This window comes from Dermacentor albipictus, chromosome 7 (assembly GCF_038994185.2).
Source record: "Dermacentor albipictus isolate Rhodes 1998 colony chromosome 7, USDA_Dalb.pri_finalv2, whole genome shotgun sequence".
NCBI lineage: Eukaryota > Metazoa > Arthropoda > Arachnida > Ixodida > Ixodidae > Dermacentor > Dermacentor albipictus.
In genome coordinates, this window is record NC_091827.1 from 91559142 (window position 1) to 91577381 (window position 18240).

General features: G+C 48.3%; 2 protein-coding genes and 1 long non-coding RNA gene across 7 annotated transcripts in view; 2 read left to right on the plus strand and 1 right to left on the minus strand.

Annotated features, from left to right (window-relative positions):
* LOC139048064 (phospholipid-transporting ATPase ABCA3-like) overlaps nucleotides 1–18240 on the plus strand; it is a 176055-nt gene that overhangs the window by 36184 nt on the left and 121631 nt on the right. For 3 of the 4 annotated variants that reach the window (XR_011507473.1, XM_070522455.1, XM_070522456.1), the window contains exon 5: nucleotides 1401–1641. The exons of the other annotated variant lie outside the window; for it this stretch is intronic. Coding sequence is in view for 2 of the 3 variants with exons in the window: in XM_070522455.1 (XP_070378556.1) it covers nucleotides 1401–1641 (241 nt within the window). In the remaining variant the exon portion in view is untranslated. The remainder of the gene's footprint in view (nucleotides 1–1400; nucleotides 1642–18240) is intronic. 4 annotated transcript variants of the gene reach the window in all.
* On the plus strand, nucleotides 2411–12057 carry LOC139048063 (uncharacterized). 2 transcript variants are annotated; one of them, XM_070522453.1, is made up of 5 exons: nucleotides 2411–2693; nucleotides 2952–3065; nucleotides 3918–4022; nucleotides 9835–9936; nucleotides 10921–12057. In XM_070522453.1, the coding sequence occupies exons 1-5, from the start codon at nucleotides 2492–2494 to the stop codon at nucleotides 12009–12011; spliced, it is 1614 nt and encodes a 537-aa protein (XP_070378554.1). In that variant the 5' UTR covers nucleotides 2411–2491; the 3' UTR covers nucleotides 12012–12057. The 2 variants fall into 2 exon arrangements, with proteins under 2 accessions (XP_070378554.1, XP_070378555.1); XM_070522454.1 differs by having other exon boundaries at nucleotides 2417–2693; nucleotides 9835–9956; nucleotides 10921–11057.
* On the minus strand, nucleotides 12119–15642 carry LOC139047530 (uncharacterized). The gene is made up of 3 exons (XR_011507198.1): nucleotides 15487–15642; nucleotides 14602–14721; nucleotides 12119–13323 (listed from the first exon to the last, which is right to left on the minus strand). It is a non-coding gene; the product is annotated as an uncharacterized lncRNA (long non-coding RNA).

Here is an 18240-nt window from a genome sequence, read left to right on the forward strand (position 1 = left end):
GAGTACAGACAACCACTGACTCATCATGGTTAGAACGTCCACTTGCCGTACAGCCCATTTCCGCCAGCTTTTCTTTTTTGTGTAGCCTTTGAACAAGAAAGCGCGTTCTAGAAAACCATGTTGCTCATGAAACGTTGCCGCCTTTTTCAAATAGCCCGGGTTTCCACCTGCTTACTTAATTCCTTCAATATTAGAACAGCGGCACAATATGCACTGTGGTTGCCTCTTAGCAATGGCAAACGCAGTACTGCGTTCCTTTATACACATGCGTATTTCAGTGATTATTCGAAACTTCTACAGCCTTTGTCAACGTGTATACATGCTACTCAGCGCCTTGACATACACTTATTTCCGCTGTGTGGGGCGTTTTCCATGGCGCTCCTGGCTCTCCACACCCTCTGCACGGAGAATACAAGAGTTCTGTATATTGTCCATGGCGTTGGGACATCAAGCATTTCACGGGAACTCAACAAAACAATTTCCAGTCATCCTGGTTGTCGCAGGGAACGTAGCCGGTACATTTCGGGCAAAACTTCGTCACGTGGTTGAGATGAGACGTAAAGCCGCAGTGTTGTAGGGCGAGAAATATCCCATCTCCAAAAAGTGTCTCGTATGGTGGCGCCTATACTCTAGAGAGATAAGTGACTCTACAAGGATATCACAATCTACATTTCACTCAACATAAGTACAACAGCAACAGACTAAGATCAAAATACAAGCAACGGAACACTTATCGTAAAAAAAATCGCATATGAAAGCAGCTTACATGGGATAAATTGTATCCCCAAATTAGCGTTCTTTTCTTCACCGTATGCCTCACTGAGTCCCCCTTTGATTGCAAGCATGCGCGGTGAAGTTATCACTATGCTCAAGTAAACGTCGTAAGAAAGCTTGTCTTTACAAGTCAATTGGGATTTCGCGAATGTTTCCTTTTAGATGACGATGCTGCCAACACGCAAGTCGCGGATTTTTCTCTATAATTGAAGGCATAGAAGAAACATGTTCTTTGATTGCATTGTTAGGCGTAATACATAATACATGAGAGGCAGAAAACAAGTGCGGGCTGTTCTCGATCCGCTGCAATCGACAAAACGTGGCAAAAGACGCATCGGTCGCTTCGCCGCGTTCTTTTACGGCCACTTCCGTCTAGGCGCTTATACGAGATAGGAGGCCTTACTTTCGAACTACGAGGTATCCCCTATATTACATATATGACGCTATATAAAATAGTCTTAAGCTAATTCCTATATCCATGGTGGTGGGTGAACGTTTGAGAAGGCTGAGGCACACAAGAGCGAATAATCTTGCACCGTGGGGGGCTTTGCTCGCAGCCCCCCCACGAGATTACAAAACCTTTCAGTGCTATCACCTGTCGGTGGCGCGCGCGTCACGTGATGCAGCTGTTCACGAAGCTGATGGGCGTTCCGCGCACCTGGTTCTGGCTGGTGCACTACCTGTGCGCCATGACCACGTGGTCACTGGGTAGCGTGCTGCTGCTTGCCATGATGAGCCAAATAAATGGTCCTCACGGGTTGGCCTTTATCTTCCGCACCAACCCTATGATCGTATTCTCAGCCATGCTCATCTTCAACTCGGGATACATCCTCATCGGCCTCTTCACCTCGCTCTTTTTCGACACCGGTGAGCACGTTCTCCGAGCAAAGTTTCATTAGGGCGACAGCAAGCGTTGTGAGAAAAGGCAGGAGGCAGAGGGGCTAGCCACGCCACAGGAACGACCAAGGAGAACACAAACGACACCCGGAGATGCACCTGCCCGCGTGTCGTGTGTGTTTGCGGTCGTTTGTTCGTTTGGCTCAGTTAACTTAACGTGTACGACCTACTAGCCGAAGGAGTCTCTGGTCCCACTTTTTAGCGTGTGTGCCCCTGATGATAATAGGCCGAGCAACTGACAGGCGAGAAAGAGACTGCTGCTCAACACGTTCGCGGTACGTTTTAAAATGCGAAAGCAGTATTTAGGCTACACTATCCTACGTCTGTATATGTGTCCTCAGTACGATGACCGCAAAAATAATTGACCGATGATTACGATGCTAACTAATGCGAAATTTGAGCGCAGCTCTCTACGTGTTTTCATTTCGCGTGTCAATATCTTGTATTGCGATTATATGTGTTTACATTAGGAAGAGAACGCTGTGAGGAGCGCGCTTTGTTTACCTACAAGCGACGTGCGCTGCTCTGGCGCCATATCGTCGTAGCCATCGTACCCGCGCAGCCGGTCTTGTACGCGGCACTACGCTTCTCTTGTCACGCTTGCATTCCACCCACGACGAGAGCGGCCCTTCGTCGGAGGCAAATGGTGACACTAGTAGAGAGTTTTAGAATTGACGACTTGCGGGAAACCTGCTGCGCATGCGCGAAAGAAGCCGGACAGCAGCGCCCTCAGTTTGGTTGGAAAGCAAACAGACGACTTTCTGCCGGACCACGTTGATCCGGCAGACTCGGGGGTTTCAGGGCTGCACGTTTCGGCACAATGCCAGCGCACTGCGTCGCGTATGGCTGTACTAATTACTTTTACGGCAAAGAGGCGGTGAAGTTTTTTAGATTTCCGTCAGCAAAACTGTATCCCGAGAAGCGAGATGCTTGGATTGCTGCGGTAAAAAGGAAGAATGAAGACGGTTCGTTGTGGCAACCGAACGAACATTCACGCATTTGCAGCGCGCATTTTATTGCAGGTAAGTGCTAAAACAAACTTGATAGACATGCGAAGAGTTTTGAGCAATGCATGCTGTTGAGCTAGGTAGTTTACTATGTTTCTAGCCAGCGTAAGCAGAATCGATAAGGTGAAAAGCGATCTGGCATGACCACCCGTACGGATGCTCCGCGTATCCGCGTCGTCCGTCCATGTCGCATTTCTCAGCCGTGTCCTTTTGCACTGGTTTCTGCAGTTATGACAGCTTTGCTGGTTTTGCTAATATTTTGAAAAATTCCAGGGCGGCCGTCAACTTTTAAGAATCATCCCGACTACGTGCCAAATATGTTCTGCTACAAGAGAACTCCGGGCCAGGCTGGTGCGGATCGGCACAGCCGTTGGCTGAAAAACCAAGGTGAATGCAAGGTTTCAGTTCGTATGTACTTGTTCCGTTTTTATAGGTTGAAATAGGGATTGATGTGAGCTAGCAACCGCATACGCGCGACTGAGCGCGGCGAGTTTCAGAAGCCGCGCGGAACGCTGCAACAATACGTTTAAATGGAGAAGTAACGAGATTAGCGAAATTAAAGAACTGCAGACCTGTTAAAAATGAAAACGTACAGCTCGAAATTATTGTTTTGCTATGCGCTTCGCGGACATTTTACGCTGATCGAGTGAGCGTGAAGTGCTGCGTTGGACTTCAGAAGCGACCTTGCAAGTTACCACTTTTTCGTTTTCGCGCTCAACGTCCTGGAGCAACCTATCGAGTATGAGAAATACTGTAGTGAGGAGTGCTGGTTTAAAGCGTTTTTGACGTGTCCTCTTTTCGAACACTTGGACGCGCGTTGTTTCATCTTCATGGCAACGCGCCCGTTCATGTCGTGATTGAGCGCTTGTCTTTCGGACCACGGCAGACTTACCTTAACCATTGAGCTACCGTGGTGGATTAGTACCCCTTATCGCACTAACAAGTGTTAGAGCTTTTCGACGGGAGCATGTAAGTACCATGTAGCTTGTGATAGGGATGTGCATGCTGTATTTGGTCTGAACCGCTGCAAGGCGGTGAGCACTGAGTGTGTACTTTTAACACAGCTTTGTGTTTCTTCACAACGGTGATGACAATGTGGATCATGGTCTTTGAATTTTTAGAGGCACCTGGCATTGTGGCTTCTCGTTTGTTTGTCTGTGCATGCTTAACCTGCTTTTTTGTACACTTTTTCTAAAGTCTTAGCTGATTTTCTCTAACCATCATGAAAGTTCATTACAGGCGCTGTTTCTACAAAGCAGCAAGGTAGCAAGAACACAGCAAGTCAGCTCCCTGCCACACAGCAACCTACAGCCCCTTCGTTGAACCAAGGGAAGGCCAGTAAAGGTACATATTGACACAAGATGATTTCGAATTACGCGCGCCAGCCGCCTCCTGCGTTCGTGCAGTTGTTTACTGCTACCTGCGAAAGATAGCGGCAGTGAAGCGGGCAACACGGGCTCGCAAGGCACGCGCAATCGGAGCAGCGTGTCATGAGCGCGGGACACGAGCGAAGAAGAAGACGTGCGGGTCTCTTGCGAAAAGACTGCGAACGCTCCTGTGAAGCTCTTGTTTAGCTGTGTGTCGGGCACAAGTTCGCCCAAGGTAAAGCGATTAAAGTACCATCACTCAATTGTGCGTTACAAATCTGGTGGAGGTGCGGGGTATGATTTCAAGCCCTTCTCAAGTCAGGGAAAAGAGCCTGGACTCACGGCAACTTGGACCCATCGAATTGACTCCTGTTCACCAACGCAGCAGTCGTCGCCTACGTGGTGAGCCCCCTGAGTTCTCCTCTTTGCCGGATTCTATCGGTGCTTCAGCATCTGCTAGCGGAAACGCTATCGAGATGACCACTCAAACCACGCCAACTCATATCGTAGTCAACTCGCCAATGACGCCAGAGCCTTTCCACGGCGACACATTTGAAGACGCAGAGGACTGGCTGGAACGCTTTGAGCGCGTGGCCGAGTTCAATGGATGGAGCGGAGAGCGCAAGCTACGAAACGTTTACTTTGCATTGGAGGACAGCGCACGAACATGGTTCGAAAACCACGAAGCGACATTTGTGTCGTGGGATGCTTTTCGACGGGAGTTGCTGGCAACCTATCCGAGTACCGACCGCAGGGAGAGGGCCGAAGCTGCCCTGCAAGCTAGAAACCAGCGTAACAACGAAAGCGTGGCCATGTATGTAGAAGACATGTCCCGCCTATTCCGCCGAGCGGATCCGAACATGAGCGAGGACAAGAAACTACGCCATCTAATGCGGGGCGTAAAACAGGAACTGTTCGCAGGGTTGGTTCGGAGCCCGCCGCGCACCGTCGCTGAGTTTCGTTCAGAGGCGACGACTATGGAAAGCACGTTGCAACAGCGATCAAGGATGTACAACCGGGAGATGAACATCACCTCTGTGGGCGTATTTCCGGCCGTCTTCGGAAACAGCGTGGAGGTCATGCGAGAGCTCGTGCGATCCGTTGTGCGAGAAGAGCTTCAGAGGCTACGGCTTGACCAGAACGTTCCAACGCCCTCTTCGCTGGCAGACCTCGTTCGCGAAGAAGTCAGACAGGTGGTCCGGGAACCACAGCTTAGTGCGCAGCCCCAAGCTCCACTCCTGCGCCAGCCGACCCTCTCATATGCCGATGTGCTGAGGCAAACTCCCGGACGTGCTGACGTCGCAGCCACTTCCGCTATGAATAGCTCGATGCCTCGTACTACGCTGCCGCCACCCGAGAGAAGATTCAGGAAGGCCGATGTATGGCGCACTCCTGACCGAATACCCCTCTGCTACCATTGCGGTGAGGCTGGCCACCTGTACAGAATGTGCCACTATCGTCAGGCAGGGCTTCGCGGTTTTCCGGTGAACGCACCTTGCCCTCGAAATGGTGAGCGTCCCTTGGAAATCGAAGAGTACCTGTCCACTCGTCAAAGCTCCCCATACGCCTACCAGCAACACCAACCTCGGTCAACAGCGCCGTTGAGGCATCGGTCACCGAGCCCCCACCCGTCTTCAAGCTCTCCAAGACGCCGTTCACAGAGCCCGCGTCGGGAAAACTAGAGCCAGCGACCTCGGGAGGTAAGGTCGCTGCCGACGCGAAAAGAGAAGAACCTCCATCGATGACTCCGAGCGACGAAGAGGGACTCAGAAACCAGTGCCGTAAGAGTGACGTTGCTTCCGATTTACGTGTGTTTGTTGACGGTTACGAAGTAGACGCATTAGTGGATACAGGTGCAGATTACTCGGTAGTAAGTAGTGAGCTCGCCAGGAAACTGAAGAAAGTGCTGACTCCTTGGAAAGGGCCACAAGTTCGCACAGCAGGAGGACACCTCATCGACCCGACGGGCAAGTGTACGGCTAGAATAGGAATTCGAGGCTTCACGTACGTCGCCAGCTTAATCGTACTTCCCGAGTGCTCAAGAGACTTGATTATTGGCATGGACTTCTTGCAGGATAATGGCGCTATAATCAACTTGCAGGAATCATGTGTTTCCTTCTCAACCAAGCACGCTGTCGCAGCATTCAACACTGAAGAAACATTCGACGCCCTTTACATTGCCGATGACGACGTGATGCTTCCTCCGAGATCCAGCGTAGCCGTCACAGTCAGAAGCGACGCGTTCAGCGACTACGAAGGAATTACAGACAGCAACACCAGTCTCCTACTCGAAAAAGGGATCTGCATGGCAAGAGGCCTTGTTCAGCTGCGTGGCGGATGTGCCAACGTTTTCCTCACTAATTTTGGGAATGAGGTGCAACATGTCGCGAAGCGAACCGTTGTTGCCACCCTTAATAACTTCGTCCAAGTTACAGATCTCAGCATTCCGGAGTCTTCACCATCGAATTTTCAAGATCTGGATTCTGTCCTCGCAGCCATCGACATCGAACCAGGCCTATCGCCCAGACAGAAGGAACAAATAGAGACCCTCGTAAGAGAATTTGCCGAATGTTTTTCAGTGTCATCCAAAGTCCGGCGAACATCTATTGCCAAACATCGGATAATTGTTGACGAATCAGTGAGGCCTATTTGCCAGCATCCCTACCGAGTGTCACCAAAAGAGAGGGAAGCCATCGGAAGTCAAGTTAAGGAAATGCTTGAAGACGACGTAATTCAGCCGTCGGCAAGTCCGTGGGCGTCACCTGTGGTACTTGTAAAGAAAAAGGATCAAACCTTGCGCTTCTGCATTGATTACCGAAAGCTGAACGCCGTCACAAAGCGGGATGTGTACCCACTTCCAAGAATCGATGACACTCTAGATAGACTACGAGATGCCAAATTCTTTTCCTCCCTGGACCTCAAAAGCGGCTACTGGCAGATAGAAGTGGACGAACGAGATCGTGAAAAGACGGCGTTTGTGACGCCAGACGGTCTGTATGAGTTCAAAGTGCTCCCATTCGGCCTTTGTTCCGCACCTGCCACATTTCAGCGGATGATGGACACTGTGCTCACCGGTCTGAAATGGCAAACCTGTCTCGTTTATCTTGACGATGTCGTGGTTTTTTCTACCACCTTCGAGCAGCATGTAGAACGTCTGCGGGCTGTGATGGAAGCGATTAGGTCAGCAGGTCTGACGATAAAACCGCAGAAATGTCATTTTGGCTTTCGCGAGCTTCTTTTCCTCGGCCATGTCGTCAGTTCAGAAGGCATTCGCCCGGACCCTGAGAAGACTGCGGCAGTGGAGAAATTTCCGAAACCAACCGACAAAAAGGCTGTTAGGCGATTCTTAGGACTTTGCGCCTACTACAGACGCTTTGTGAAAAATTTTTCAAGGATTGCCGAACCACTAACGCGGCTAACAAAGGAAGACGCGCCTTTCGTCTGGTTGAATGAGCAGGAGAATGCTTTCAATGAGCTCCGAAAGCGTCTTCAGAACCACCCAGTTCTCGCTCATTTCGACGAGGAAGCCGACACTGATATTCACACAGACGCAAGCAATTTAGGTCTCGGTGCTGTCCTCATTCAGTGGCAAAACGGAGAGGAACGAGTCATTGCGTATGCCAGTCGAACACTTTCGAAGGCTGAGGTGAACTACTCAGCGACAGAAAAAGAATGCCTTGCGGTGATATGGGCCATCAGCAAGTTTAGACCATACTTATATGGCCGACCATTCCGAGCTATCAGCGACCATCATTCGTTGTGCTGGCTGGCGAATCTCAAAGACCCATCTGGACGGCTGGCAAGGTGGAGTCTACGGCTGCAGGAATACGATATAACGGTCGTATACAAGTCCGGTCACAAGCACAGTGATGCAGATTGCTTGTCCCGTGCCCCGATTGAATACACCGAATCTACGCTTAGGGAAAATGAACAGGATTGCCCTTTCCTAGGAGCTGTAACATCATCACAAATGGCTCAGCATCAGCGATCCGACGCGGAGTTACGCCTGCTCATTGATTACCTAGAAGGACATCCTGTCGACATTCCACGAGCTTTTGTCCGCAGCTTGTCGTCGTTCGTCCTGAGAAATAATGTCCTGTACAAACGAAATTTCGAACATAGTGCAGAGACATTTCTGCTCGTCGTACCTTCAAAGTTACGACTCGAGATATTGGAAGCATGCCACGACGAGCCAGCAGCAGGACATTTAGGAGTGAGCAGAACATTCGCACGCATCCGCATGAAGTATTACTGGCCAAAGTTATTGAATTCTGTGCAGCACTACGTAAGAACCTGCCGGGACTGTCAAAGACGTAAAATACCACCATTCAAGCCAGCAGGTCTCCTACAACCGATACAGCCACCGGAAACTCCATTCGCACAAGTGGGAATGGACTTACTTGGCCCCTTTCCCACATCGTCATCAGGAAAGCGTTGGATCGTAGTTGCAACTGACTACCTAACTCGATATGCCGAGACAGGGTCTCTTGTCAAGGGAACGGCCAGTGAAGTCGCTGAATTTTTCGTCACTAACATAGTACTGCGGCATGGCGCTCCTAAAGTTCTCATCACGGACCGAGGAACCATATTTACTGCCCGCTTGACACAGTCCATTATGAAATTGACGCACACCAGTCACCGCAAAACCACGCCATATCATCCGCAGACAAATGGACTGACTGAGCGACTCAACAGAACGCTGACTGATATGCTGTCAATATACGTGGACATGGAGCACCGAACATGGGACAGGATACTACCGTACGCAACGTTCGCGTACAATACCGCTGTGCAAGAGACGACTCAAATGACACCTTTCCAACTCGTTTTTGGCCGGACCGTCACCACAACCTTAGATGCAATGCTACCAGTAGATGAGACCTCCGAAAATGACAATGACGTCAGCGACTTCACACAAAGAGCTGAAGAAGCACGGCAGTTGGCGCGACACCGCATCCAGCAGCAACAGCAAACCGACGCGGACCGATACAACGTGCGACGAAGAGACGTCCAGTATGCACCTGGAGACAAAGTATGGGTGTGGACTCCCGTACGGATGCGCGGCCTATCCGAGAAGCTTCTTCGTCGTTACTTCGGCCCGTATAGGATAATTCGCCGAATTAGTCCGCTGAACTACGAAGTTGCTCCAGAAGGTCAAGTAACCTCATCACGACAGCGGCATCGCACAGAAATCGTCCACGTCGTCAGAATGAAACCGTACCACGACAGGCAATAACTGCTTCCGCCTACAAGCGTTGCGAATCATGACAGCCTAGAAATCACCGCCCTCTGTATGAGCATCGGGACGATGCACTCTTGGAAGGGGGACAATGACACAAGATGATTTCGAATTACGCGCGCCAGCCGCCTCCTGCGTTCGTGCAGTTGTTTACTGCTACCTGCGAAAGATAGCGGCAGTGAAGCGGGCAACACGGGCTCGCAAGGCACGCGCAATCGGAGCAGCGTGTCATGAGCGCGGGACACGAGCGAAGAAGAAGACGTGCGGGTCTCTTGCGAAAAGACTGCGAACGCTCCTGTGAAGCTCTTGTTTAGCTGTGTGTCGGGCACAAGTTCGCCCAAGGTAAAGCGATTAAAGTACCATCACTCAATTGTGCGTTACAATATACATTAGACCGAAACAGCAAAAGGCTGTCACGGTATGCTCAGCGTTAGCATTATAATTACTAAGAGCACATAGCAAAAAAGCCTATAAGGTTGTAAAGGTTATTCCTGTAGTGACTTCGACAAGTTATGGAAATGTTTTGGTATTCTTTCACTTCATCCTGCAGATGCTGGCATGAATGAAAATACATCTGCAGCCCAGCCGGAGCTACTAACCAGCACGCAACAGCCTGCATCCCCATCACCGGCTCAAGGGGAAACCACTAAAGGTATTCGCTCACTATACCACGTCAGTATAAAGACATTTAGGTATATGTAGCATAGGTATTATGACTCGTAACCTGACATTAATGTTTCCTGTGCTGAGTTTACTTTAATCCTCCCTGGAATTTGTCTCAGCATTATATAACACTGCACTTTATTTTCGACATCAACAAGAGTTTACTGCGAATAATACAGAAATACACCATCAAAGATCATCAGCCTAACTGCGCCGACTGCTGGGCAAAGGCCTCTCCCATATTTCTCCAATAACCTGATCGTGTGCTAGCTGCAGCCTTATCCCGGCAACCTTCTTAATCTCATCCACCCACCTAACATTCGACGTCCCCTGTTATGCTTGCCATGCCTTGGAATGAGTCCGTTACTCTTAATGCCCGTCGGCTATATTGCCTTCTTGGTTTCAACCAAGGCGTCATCAACACGGATTTGTTCCCCGACCCCTCCTGTTCTTTTCTTGTCTCTTAACATTACACCTATAATTCCTTTCCATAACTTACTGCAAAAATCACTGGCATGAAACTGCACTTTCAGCACTTTAGTCCCGTTTTTTTTTGCTTTAGTGGACCTTGGCTAGCGTTATGCTTGGCTTTGAAACAAAGCTGGGTCCGTGATTATTTTCTAACCGGAGCGGAGTGAGCATGGGTTATTATAGGTCAACATTAGATTGGTTTCGTGCGGTTTAACGTCCCAAATCGACTCAGTCCATGAGGGACACCGTACTGGAGCGCCCTGGAAATTTTGACCACCTGGGGTTCTTTAACGTGCACCGACAAAGCACAATACACGGGCCCCTTGCATTTTGCCTCCATCGAAATGTGACCACCGCGGTATGACACTCTTAAGATTCCTGTGCCGTATGCAGTACAGCTATGGAAACAGTGGTTGTCAGCAGGCAACCAATATGTTCTATCACAGCACCTCTGCTACTAGATTGAAAGTGACAGTTTGTTTCCTTTTGCCATCATTTGCAGATACCAAGCCATTGCAGGCACCGCTGCCAGAATGCAGTTGTCAACAGTGCAGTTGTGGCAACGTGAGACGCATGGAGCGCACTCTCGGTGAACTGCAGAAACTTGCTATCCAGCTTCAGAACAGAAACCTAAGGCTTGAAAACAAACTTGAAAGGGTAGAGTCAAGACTTCTCACAGTAAAAATACTGCGTGATCCAAGCAAATGCATGCATTACGTTGGACTCCCAAACATTGGAGTTTTCCAAAGCTTACTGGACTACTTAAACCCCCTTGCTAGTGAAATGGCATACTGGGGTTCAAACCAGAAAGGCGGAAAGAACCTCCGTGGCCATCGAAAAGATAGTGAATTGGAAAATGAGTTCTTTATGACATTGCTTAGGCTGAGAAGAGGAATAGGTGGTGTAGAGCTAGCACGCAACTTCCTAATATGTGAAAGCCAGGTTAGCCGCATTTTCACCACATGGGTGAATCTGCTGCAACGAGAGCTAAAAAAACTTACTACGCTACCTTCTCGGGAAGCCTTGCAACCATACCTGCCGAAGTCATTTCGTGACTTTGCGGACACAAGATTGGTTCTTGATGCAACTGAAGTGAGAATTCAGCGACCATCGTCGCTAAGTGCCCAAAGGCAAACATTTTCAGCATACAAACATTTCAACACATACAAGGTGCTTGTGGGGTGCACTCCCGATGGATACATAGCATTTGTTTCCCGCCTTTGGGGTGGGTCAGTGTCAGACACGACGATCCTGGAAAGCAGTGGATTGCTCGACGAGTTAGTAGAAGGAGATGCAGTCATGGTGGACAAAGGTTTCACCTTCCCCTACATGCCCCCTGGAGTGACTGTGTACCGACCACCATTCCGTCAGCGTCATGAAAAACAGATGCCACCAGCTGCCGTCCATGAAACGCGGTGCATTGCCCGTGCAAGAGTCCATGTCGAACGGGCTATTGCACGCGTGAAAAGTTTTCCTCTACTTGACCGGCCATTCCCAATTTCCATGATTGATATTGCTGACCACGTGTTTCAAGTGTGCTGCTTCCTCAGCAATTTTAGGAATCCACTCATAAAAGATGAAGTGGCTGTATAAGCACATCTTATTTTGTTATAGCGCAAGCTTGACAAGGACAAAAGAAGGCACATCTGACACACACAGCGCTGTGTGTGTCAGATGTGCCTTCTTTTGTCCTTGTCAAGCTTGCGCTATAACAAAATAAGATATGCCGTACCAACAAGACCCTAGTACTATCCTCATTGTATAAGCACAGAAAACAGTTTCAGTGCACAAACTGCTGTTTTTCTTTCTTTGCTGCTACTACTGTGTTGCGATTTTACTGTTTTATGAGGAAATAAATTGATGAAAACAGTGTAAAATTCAAGTTGTTTTATTTTCAGTCTCTTCAGAGAAGGTACACATATGGCACCAAGGAATATTGTCATTGCGCTGCCCTAAGACATGCACATAAAACATCCTGTGACATATACAGAGCACACATCAGCTGACACATTCAAATGGCTTGTGAAATCCTAGATTTTTTAATCAGCATGTCATCACGGTGCACAAGCAACAGTAATACAGCATCACAAAAACACATGATTTTGCTGTTTCCTTCGCAGTATGTGCACTCTTTCATTTTAGCTAGGATACTATAAATATCAAATTGTTTTCTGAGCTACTCTGCTCTATTAATTCGTAGCATTGCATTTATCATTGTGTGTGCACAGCTGCTGCATTTTCTTCAAATTAAGCTAGTCCACCTTGCTACCTCCAGTCTCCCTATCTTACAGTGTGCACGTGCAACCCTGTGTTTTTCACTTCAACAGTGTAGACTCTGGCTTTCATCAGCAGCACATAAGACTGCACTGAACAGTCTTCATGCGTCCGCCCATATGCCATTGCTTCTGACATTGCTTTGTCATTTGGGTAATTTGGGTGCCCAGCAAACCCTCTGGTTTCGCGACGTGACATATTCTCTTAAATAATGATGATGTCAAGTGGCCTGTTCTTTCAGCAAACCAATTCTTGTTGTTGGCTTGTCCAAGTGTGCGGATGCATATGCGCTGTCTTTCCTCACTTGATGTCGCCTTCAAAGACTCGTAGTGAAGAGCCACAACTTCTGTGGCGTGACTGCCCCACAGATCTTCCTCGTCACGGATTTCCAAATGTACATTTGCGGCTGCTTTCGTGACCAGCTGAGTTTCGCGGGGGCACATGTATCGCACTGCATGCAGTGTTGGGCACGCAATCACAAGGCTTGCCTTCAGCTTGGAAATATCAGCATCAGAAGTCACCTTCTGGCTCGGGTTGTAATCGCGTAGCCGTTATGGACATGGTGGCTTGTTGATAACGTTCCTATGGAAAGGAATTTCCTGCAGTGGACGTTTTGCTGCTGGTTTCCTTGCTGAAATGAAAAATTGAGCATTTCAGAGTTTTTTTGATGCACTTTTTGGGTATAAATAGAGACAACAAGCAGGCCCCATAATCATGCACTGCTTTTCGCCAAAGGGTTTTATCGTTATACATGCACCAGTAGCAAGTTGAGCATGCAAGTGTGCAGTGATTTTCACAGTTTCAAGAACCATTACCCAGAAGCTTAACTAAAGGAAGTATTTAGCAAATAAATTTGCAGAATAATACATGCATAGCAAAATTACTTCAAAGAAGTAATTAAAGTACATTACTAATTACTATCCTGAATGTTGTGACAATATAATTAAATTACATTACCAATTAATGATCGCAAAGAGCAATGACATTGCAATTACCTTCAGAAGGTAATTGCAATTACTTTTTAATTACTTATTACTCTTCATATTCAGAAAAAACTGTATGCAGCTCCTACAGCCATCTCGTATTTCTCAATTTACTTCATCGCAGGGGTAGCTGAGTTCCAGATTCAGCGCCTAAATATTTGCCTTGCTTTGAAGACAGGGTGCCCTTTGCACGGCCAAATAGCCGTTCTACTGATATTTTTTTAGGAGCAACCCTGTATTGTGTATGGTGTGTATCGTATCAGTTCAACGAGCACAAGCTATCTTGGCACGCTGGAACGACACGTGCCTTTCCTTGCCCTGTATTTCCCCTACCCCCTTTCCCCCGCTCTGGTATAAAATGCCCAGCGCAATAAACATAAGGGTTGACTGTTGTCTTGAAACGCCTGCTGTTGGTTTCTTCGACCGGGACCCGGTCGATACATGGTGCAAAACTTTTTTAGTTTTGGGTACAGCTAAAAAGCTGTTAAATCGCTTGTCGGTACGTCTGGGTCCTCATCAAGCGCCAGAAGCTATCTATATTTCCCTTTTCTCAAATCCAGCTTAGCAGTTGAACACACCCCTGTTGAAAGCAGTTGGACACGCCCCTACGTTTTCAACTTCATTGCCTTACTGGCCCAGGTTTTTCACGTTGCTCGATCCTGTTTTCAATATGCCCAACCCGGCAAACAAGAGATCAACTCTTTGCCAACACCACAAAGAGCTGGAGTGCACCCTCGATATAGAAGCAATTTAGGCAGCAATTAAATATTTTCGCTCCCAAATTACTCACAAAAAGTTAATTAGGTTAATAAATTACTAGACCAGAAAAGTAATGAATTACATTACAAATAACCAAGAGAAGTAATTAAATTGGTGTAATTGGATTACAGTAAGTTAATTACTGCCACGTATGGAATGATACAAACCTTCTGAAGGAACAATCCACTTGCATGGCAAGTCCGTGCATGACGGCTTGTTTTCCCACGCACAGCCCCCTTGTCGGCAACGGTAAGAGGCCGGCAACGTGCTGGCACGTCTCACTCAACCTGAAAAGTAACAAGTATTTATAGTACCTAAAAATATTGTTGAGTGCGATCTACCATCGCATCGTATCGTTTTCTTCCGGTGCGCTTTAACATACTCAAGCATAGTGCACAAACCGTACGAAGTCGGGGCTCCCGAGAATCTTATAGTCCTCCCGTTTTTTTTATTTATTTAATCACATTGCGCGACCGTCGACCGTGCACCATATAACGGCCGTTTAACCACGGAAGAGCCAAGTGCTTTGACAACCGAGCAGCCTCCTGGACTTTTATTACATATCGCACGAACATCGATCATGTCATGTAAGCGGCTTAGAACCCCGGAAATAACCGATGTTAGTGCAAGCGTGAGCCTCCTACGCTACTGCCGCGCTGTGCAATAGTATAGAGAATCAGAGAGAGAGAAGCCGCATTAACATGCATGTATGTGCTAAAAACAGGATACTCTCCTGCGCGCAAAGCATTTCAGAGTCATTGTAACTCTCCCCGAGTCATCGAAAAAGGTCAACGCCTCCCCGAAACCGTACTTAGTTTCCTGCATGGCGATAACCGCTTCAGCAGTGGAGACGGAGGAATGAAGTGTAGCTGGGGCAAGCTGATGCCCAGAAAGTTTGGAAAGTAACAAATATTGCGACAGGGAAGGTTGTGCTTTGCATCAGAGTTAGCTGATTTTCGGAGCTTTGCAAATGATAACTATTCGGCAAGTCCCAACGGTTCAGTTCGGCTATATTGCATTTTCAATAAACAGCTGAGTAAAAAGTTTCTTACCTTGCAACACATTCACAATATGCTCCAGCGATGTTGCCCGGGGCTCGACGGTACCATGCAGACACGGTGTACGCACCTGGTCGCATAGATGGTTTGCACGCCGCCCGCACTACCCTTCTTCTTTGAGGCCCCATCCATGATGAGCTTGACGCACAGAGTGCGAGTTTAAGTAACACCAAGCACTCGCTACTTATTGTACACTACGACAGGTGTGTGGTCCACCCGTTCACCGAAAATGCGAACGATACTGGGTCTTCTTCAATCATTTTGCAAGCCTACACGAGGAAAGCGCGTCCATAAAGCAAATGGCACTGCTCGCTGAACAGTTCGAGTTTTCCACACAGATAGCCTCGCACCCAAAGCGCTGCAGCTTTTGGTGATGTACTATAGACGGCGCTCGTTTTCCCGCAAGTCGTCCATTGGGGACCCAAGAAAATTGCGCGCCACAAGTGCGCATGCTGTTAACAATGGCGAGCTGCAAAACAAGATTGCCACACAGTTACGACAGGGCGACACGACGCGCACCTCCCCCTCACCGTCGCTGCAGCTGGGAGGCGTTCGAAGAAGCGGCCTTTGTGCTGAAACCTGCCTCCTTCCTACAGCCCCATCGACATTGTGACGGAACTAGTTCGGTGTGTGAACAATGATTCCGGAGTTCCCCAACGCGGAGCTGATTTGACACGCATGGACAAGCTGCCGCGGGAACGAGGTATTTTGGGGCTTCTCACGCTTCGGCATGACGCAAAACAACGAGCGACCCTCGATCGGCACCGATAGTTCCCGGAACGGCACCCCTCCAACGCCGTCGTTTGGGCATCGGAATGTGTGTGCCTTTGTGTCTGTAAACTGATCTGCAGAGCAGCGGCGAGTTGGTGATGAGTAAACGAACAGTCGCCGCCTCGTATGGCCGGCGGATCGAGTGTATAAAAAGTGTGGTTGTGCGAATGCTGAAGACACTTCTCTTGAGCAGTCATGTTAGACTGAGTCACTTCTCTCATGCAGTCATGTTGGACTGATACTCTTTTTCTCAAGCAGTCATGTTAGACTGATTTAATTTCTGTAAATAAACCCTTTTCCTCGTTCTCGATGAGAAACAGTTCTTCACTTCATCAACGATCTCAGCGCAAATAAGTTGGACGACGGCATGGGCCAGCTACCTTCGAATTCATGCCGTACTCCAATCTTGGCAAAGGACCACGGACGATGGGATTGAGCCCCCAATCCTGACAACTGGCTGACAGCGGTGAGATGGACTTTGCGACATGGTGCTGTATCTGCGGTGAGTGCTTGGTTTTTGCTTTGACTCTCTAGGCTTCATTTTGTGGTTGTTCTGTTTAGAACAGTAGGGAAGCTAGATTGTTGTGTGTTAGCTAGGTTGTGTTTTCCTAGCTAGATTTAGAGAGCAGAATCAAGGCAGTAAAGCAGCAGTCATGGAGTTAAGGACACTGCTGAGAGACGAGTTGTTGATTGTTGGTGAGGAACTGGGCCTAGATGTACGCAAGGAAATGCTCAAATCGGAATTATTGGAGCTAATTTCCAATCAGGCCAGTGAGGCAGATATTGAAATGGGAATGGAACTTCTCAAAAAAAGAGAGAAATGGGAAAGAGAAAGAGAAGAACGGGACAGAGAAAAACGAGAGAGAGAGGAACGCGATAAAGACCGCGAGTTAAGAAAAATGCAACTGGAACTTGAAAGCAAACGTTTGGAGATGTCTCAAGGAAGTAAAGGTGCTCTGGGACGATCAAGTGAGGCAGAATCGTACCGCATGGACAGGCTATTAAAGCCATTTGAGGTCGGGAGCGACATAGGCTTATTCCTAAGCAGTTTTGAAAGGACTTGCGAGAAGATGAACTTCGGTCCGAGTACATGGCCACAGTGGTTGCTGTCTATGTTGCCGTGTGAGGCGGCGGAAGTAATCGCCAGATTGAGTGTGCAGGATGCATATGATTATGCAAAAGTTAAGGCTAGTCTCCTGAAGAAATACCGCCTTTCAGCCGAAGCTTTTCGGCAAAGGTTTAGGAGCACAGGCAAGAAAGATAGCGAGGGCTATCCGGAGTTTGCATATAGCTTAAAGGCCAACCTAGTCGAGTGGCTTAAAAGCGCGGAAGCGTACGACAGCAGAGACATGATCATTGAATGCATGTGTCTAGAGCAGTTTTACAAAACCATCCCCCAAGCTGTGAAACTGTGGGTGCAAGACAGAGGTAATGTAAACACTGTGGAAAGGGCGGCTGAATTAGCCGAAGAGTATGCAACCCGTAGAAAGTTGAACGCCGAGGAGGGAAACTGGGACGGTCGAAATGGACCGCGGAAACCATTTCCGTTCAAAAGGGGTGCGCAAACTAGACGATCACAGCCTGTAGACATGGCGGAAAAGCCCGCAGAAAAGAGCGAGGAGAAACTTAACGGAGAAACCGCACAAAAGGAACAGAAAAGAAAATTCGAATCTGTTAGACCAATTCGCTGTTACAAATGCCACAAACTGGGACATATAGCTGTAAACTGCGAGAAGTCTAGCGTAGTTTTTTCCTACGTGGAGGAAAAAGATGAGAACATGGAACTTTTAAGTCCATATCTCCACGACCTGCAAGTTAATGGAAAACCATGCCGAGTGCTAAGAGACAGTGCCGCCACGCTGGACATTGTCCATCCGTCTTACGTGATGGTAGATGACTTCACCGGAGAAGTAGCATGGATAAAACAGGTTGTAGAAGAACACAGCGTGTGTCTGCCCATGGCCAAAGTCAAAATCA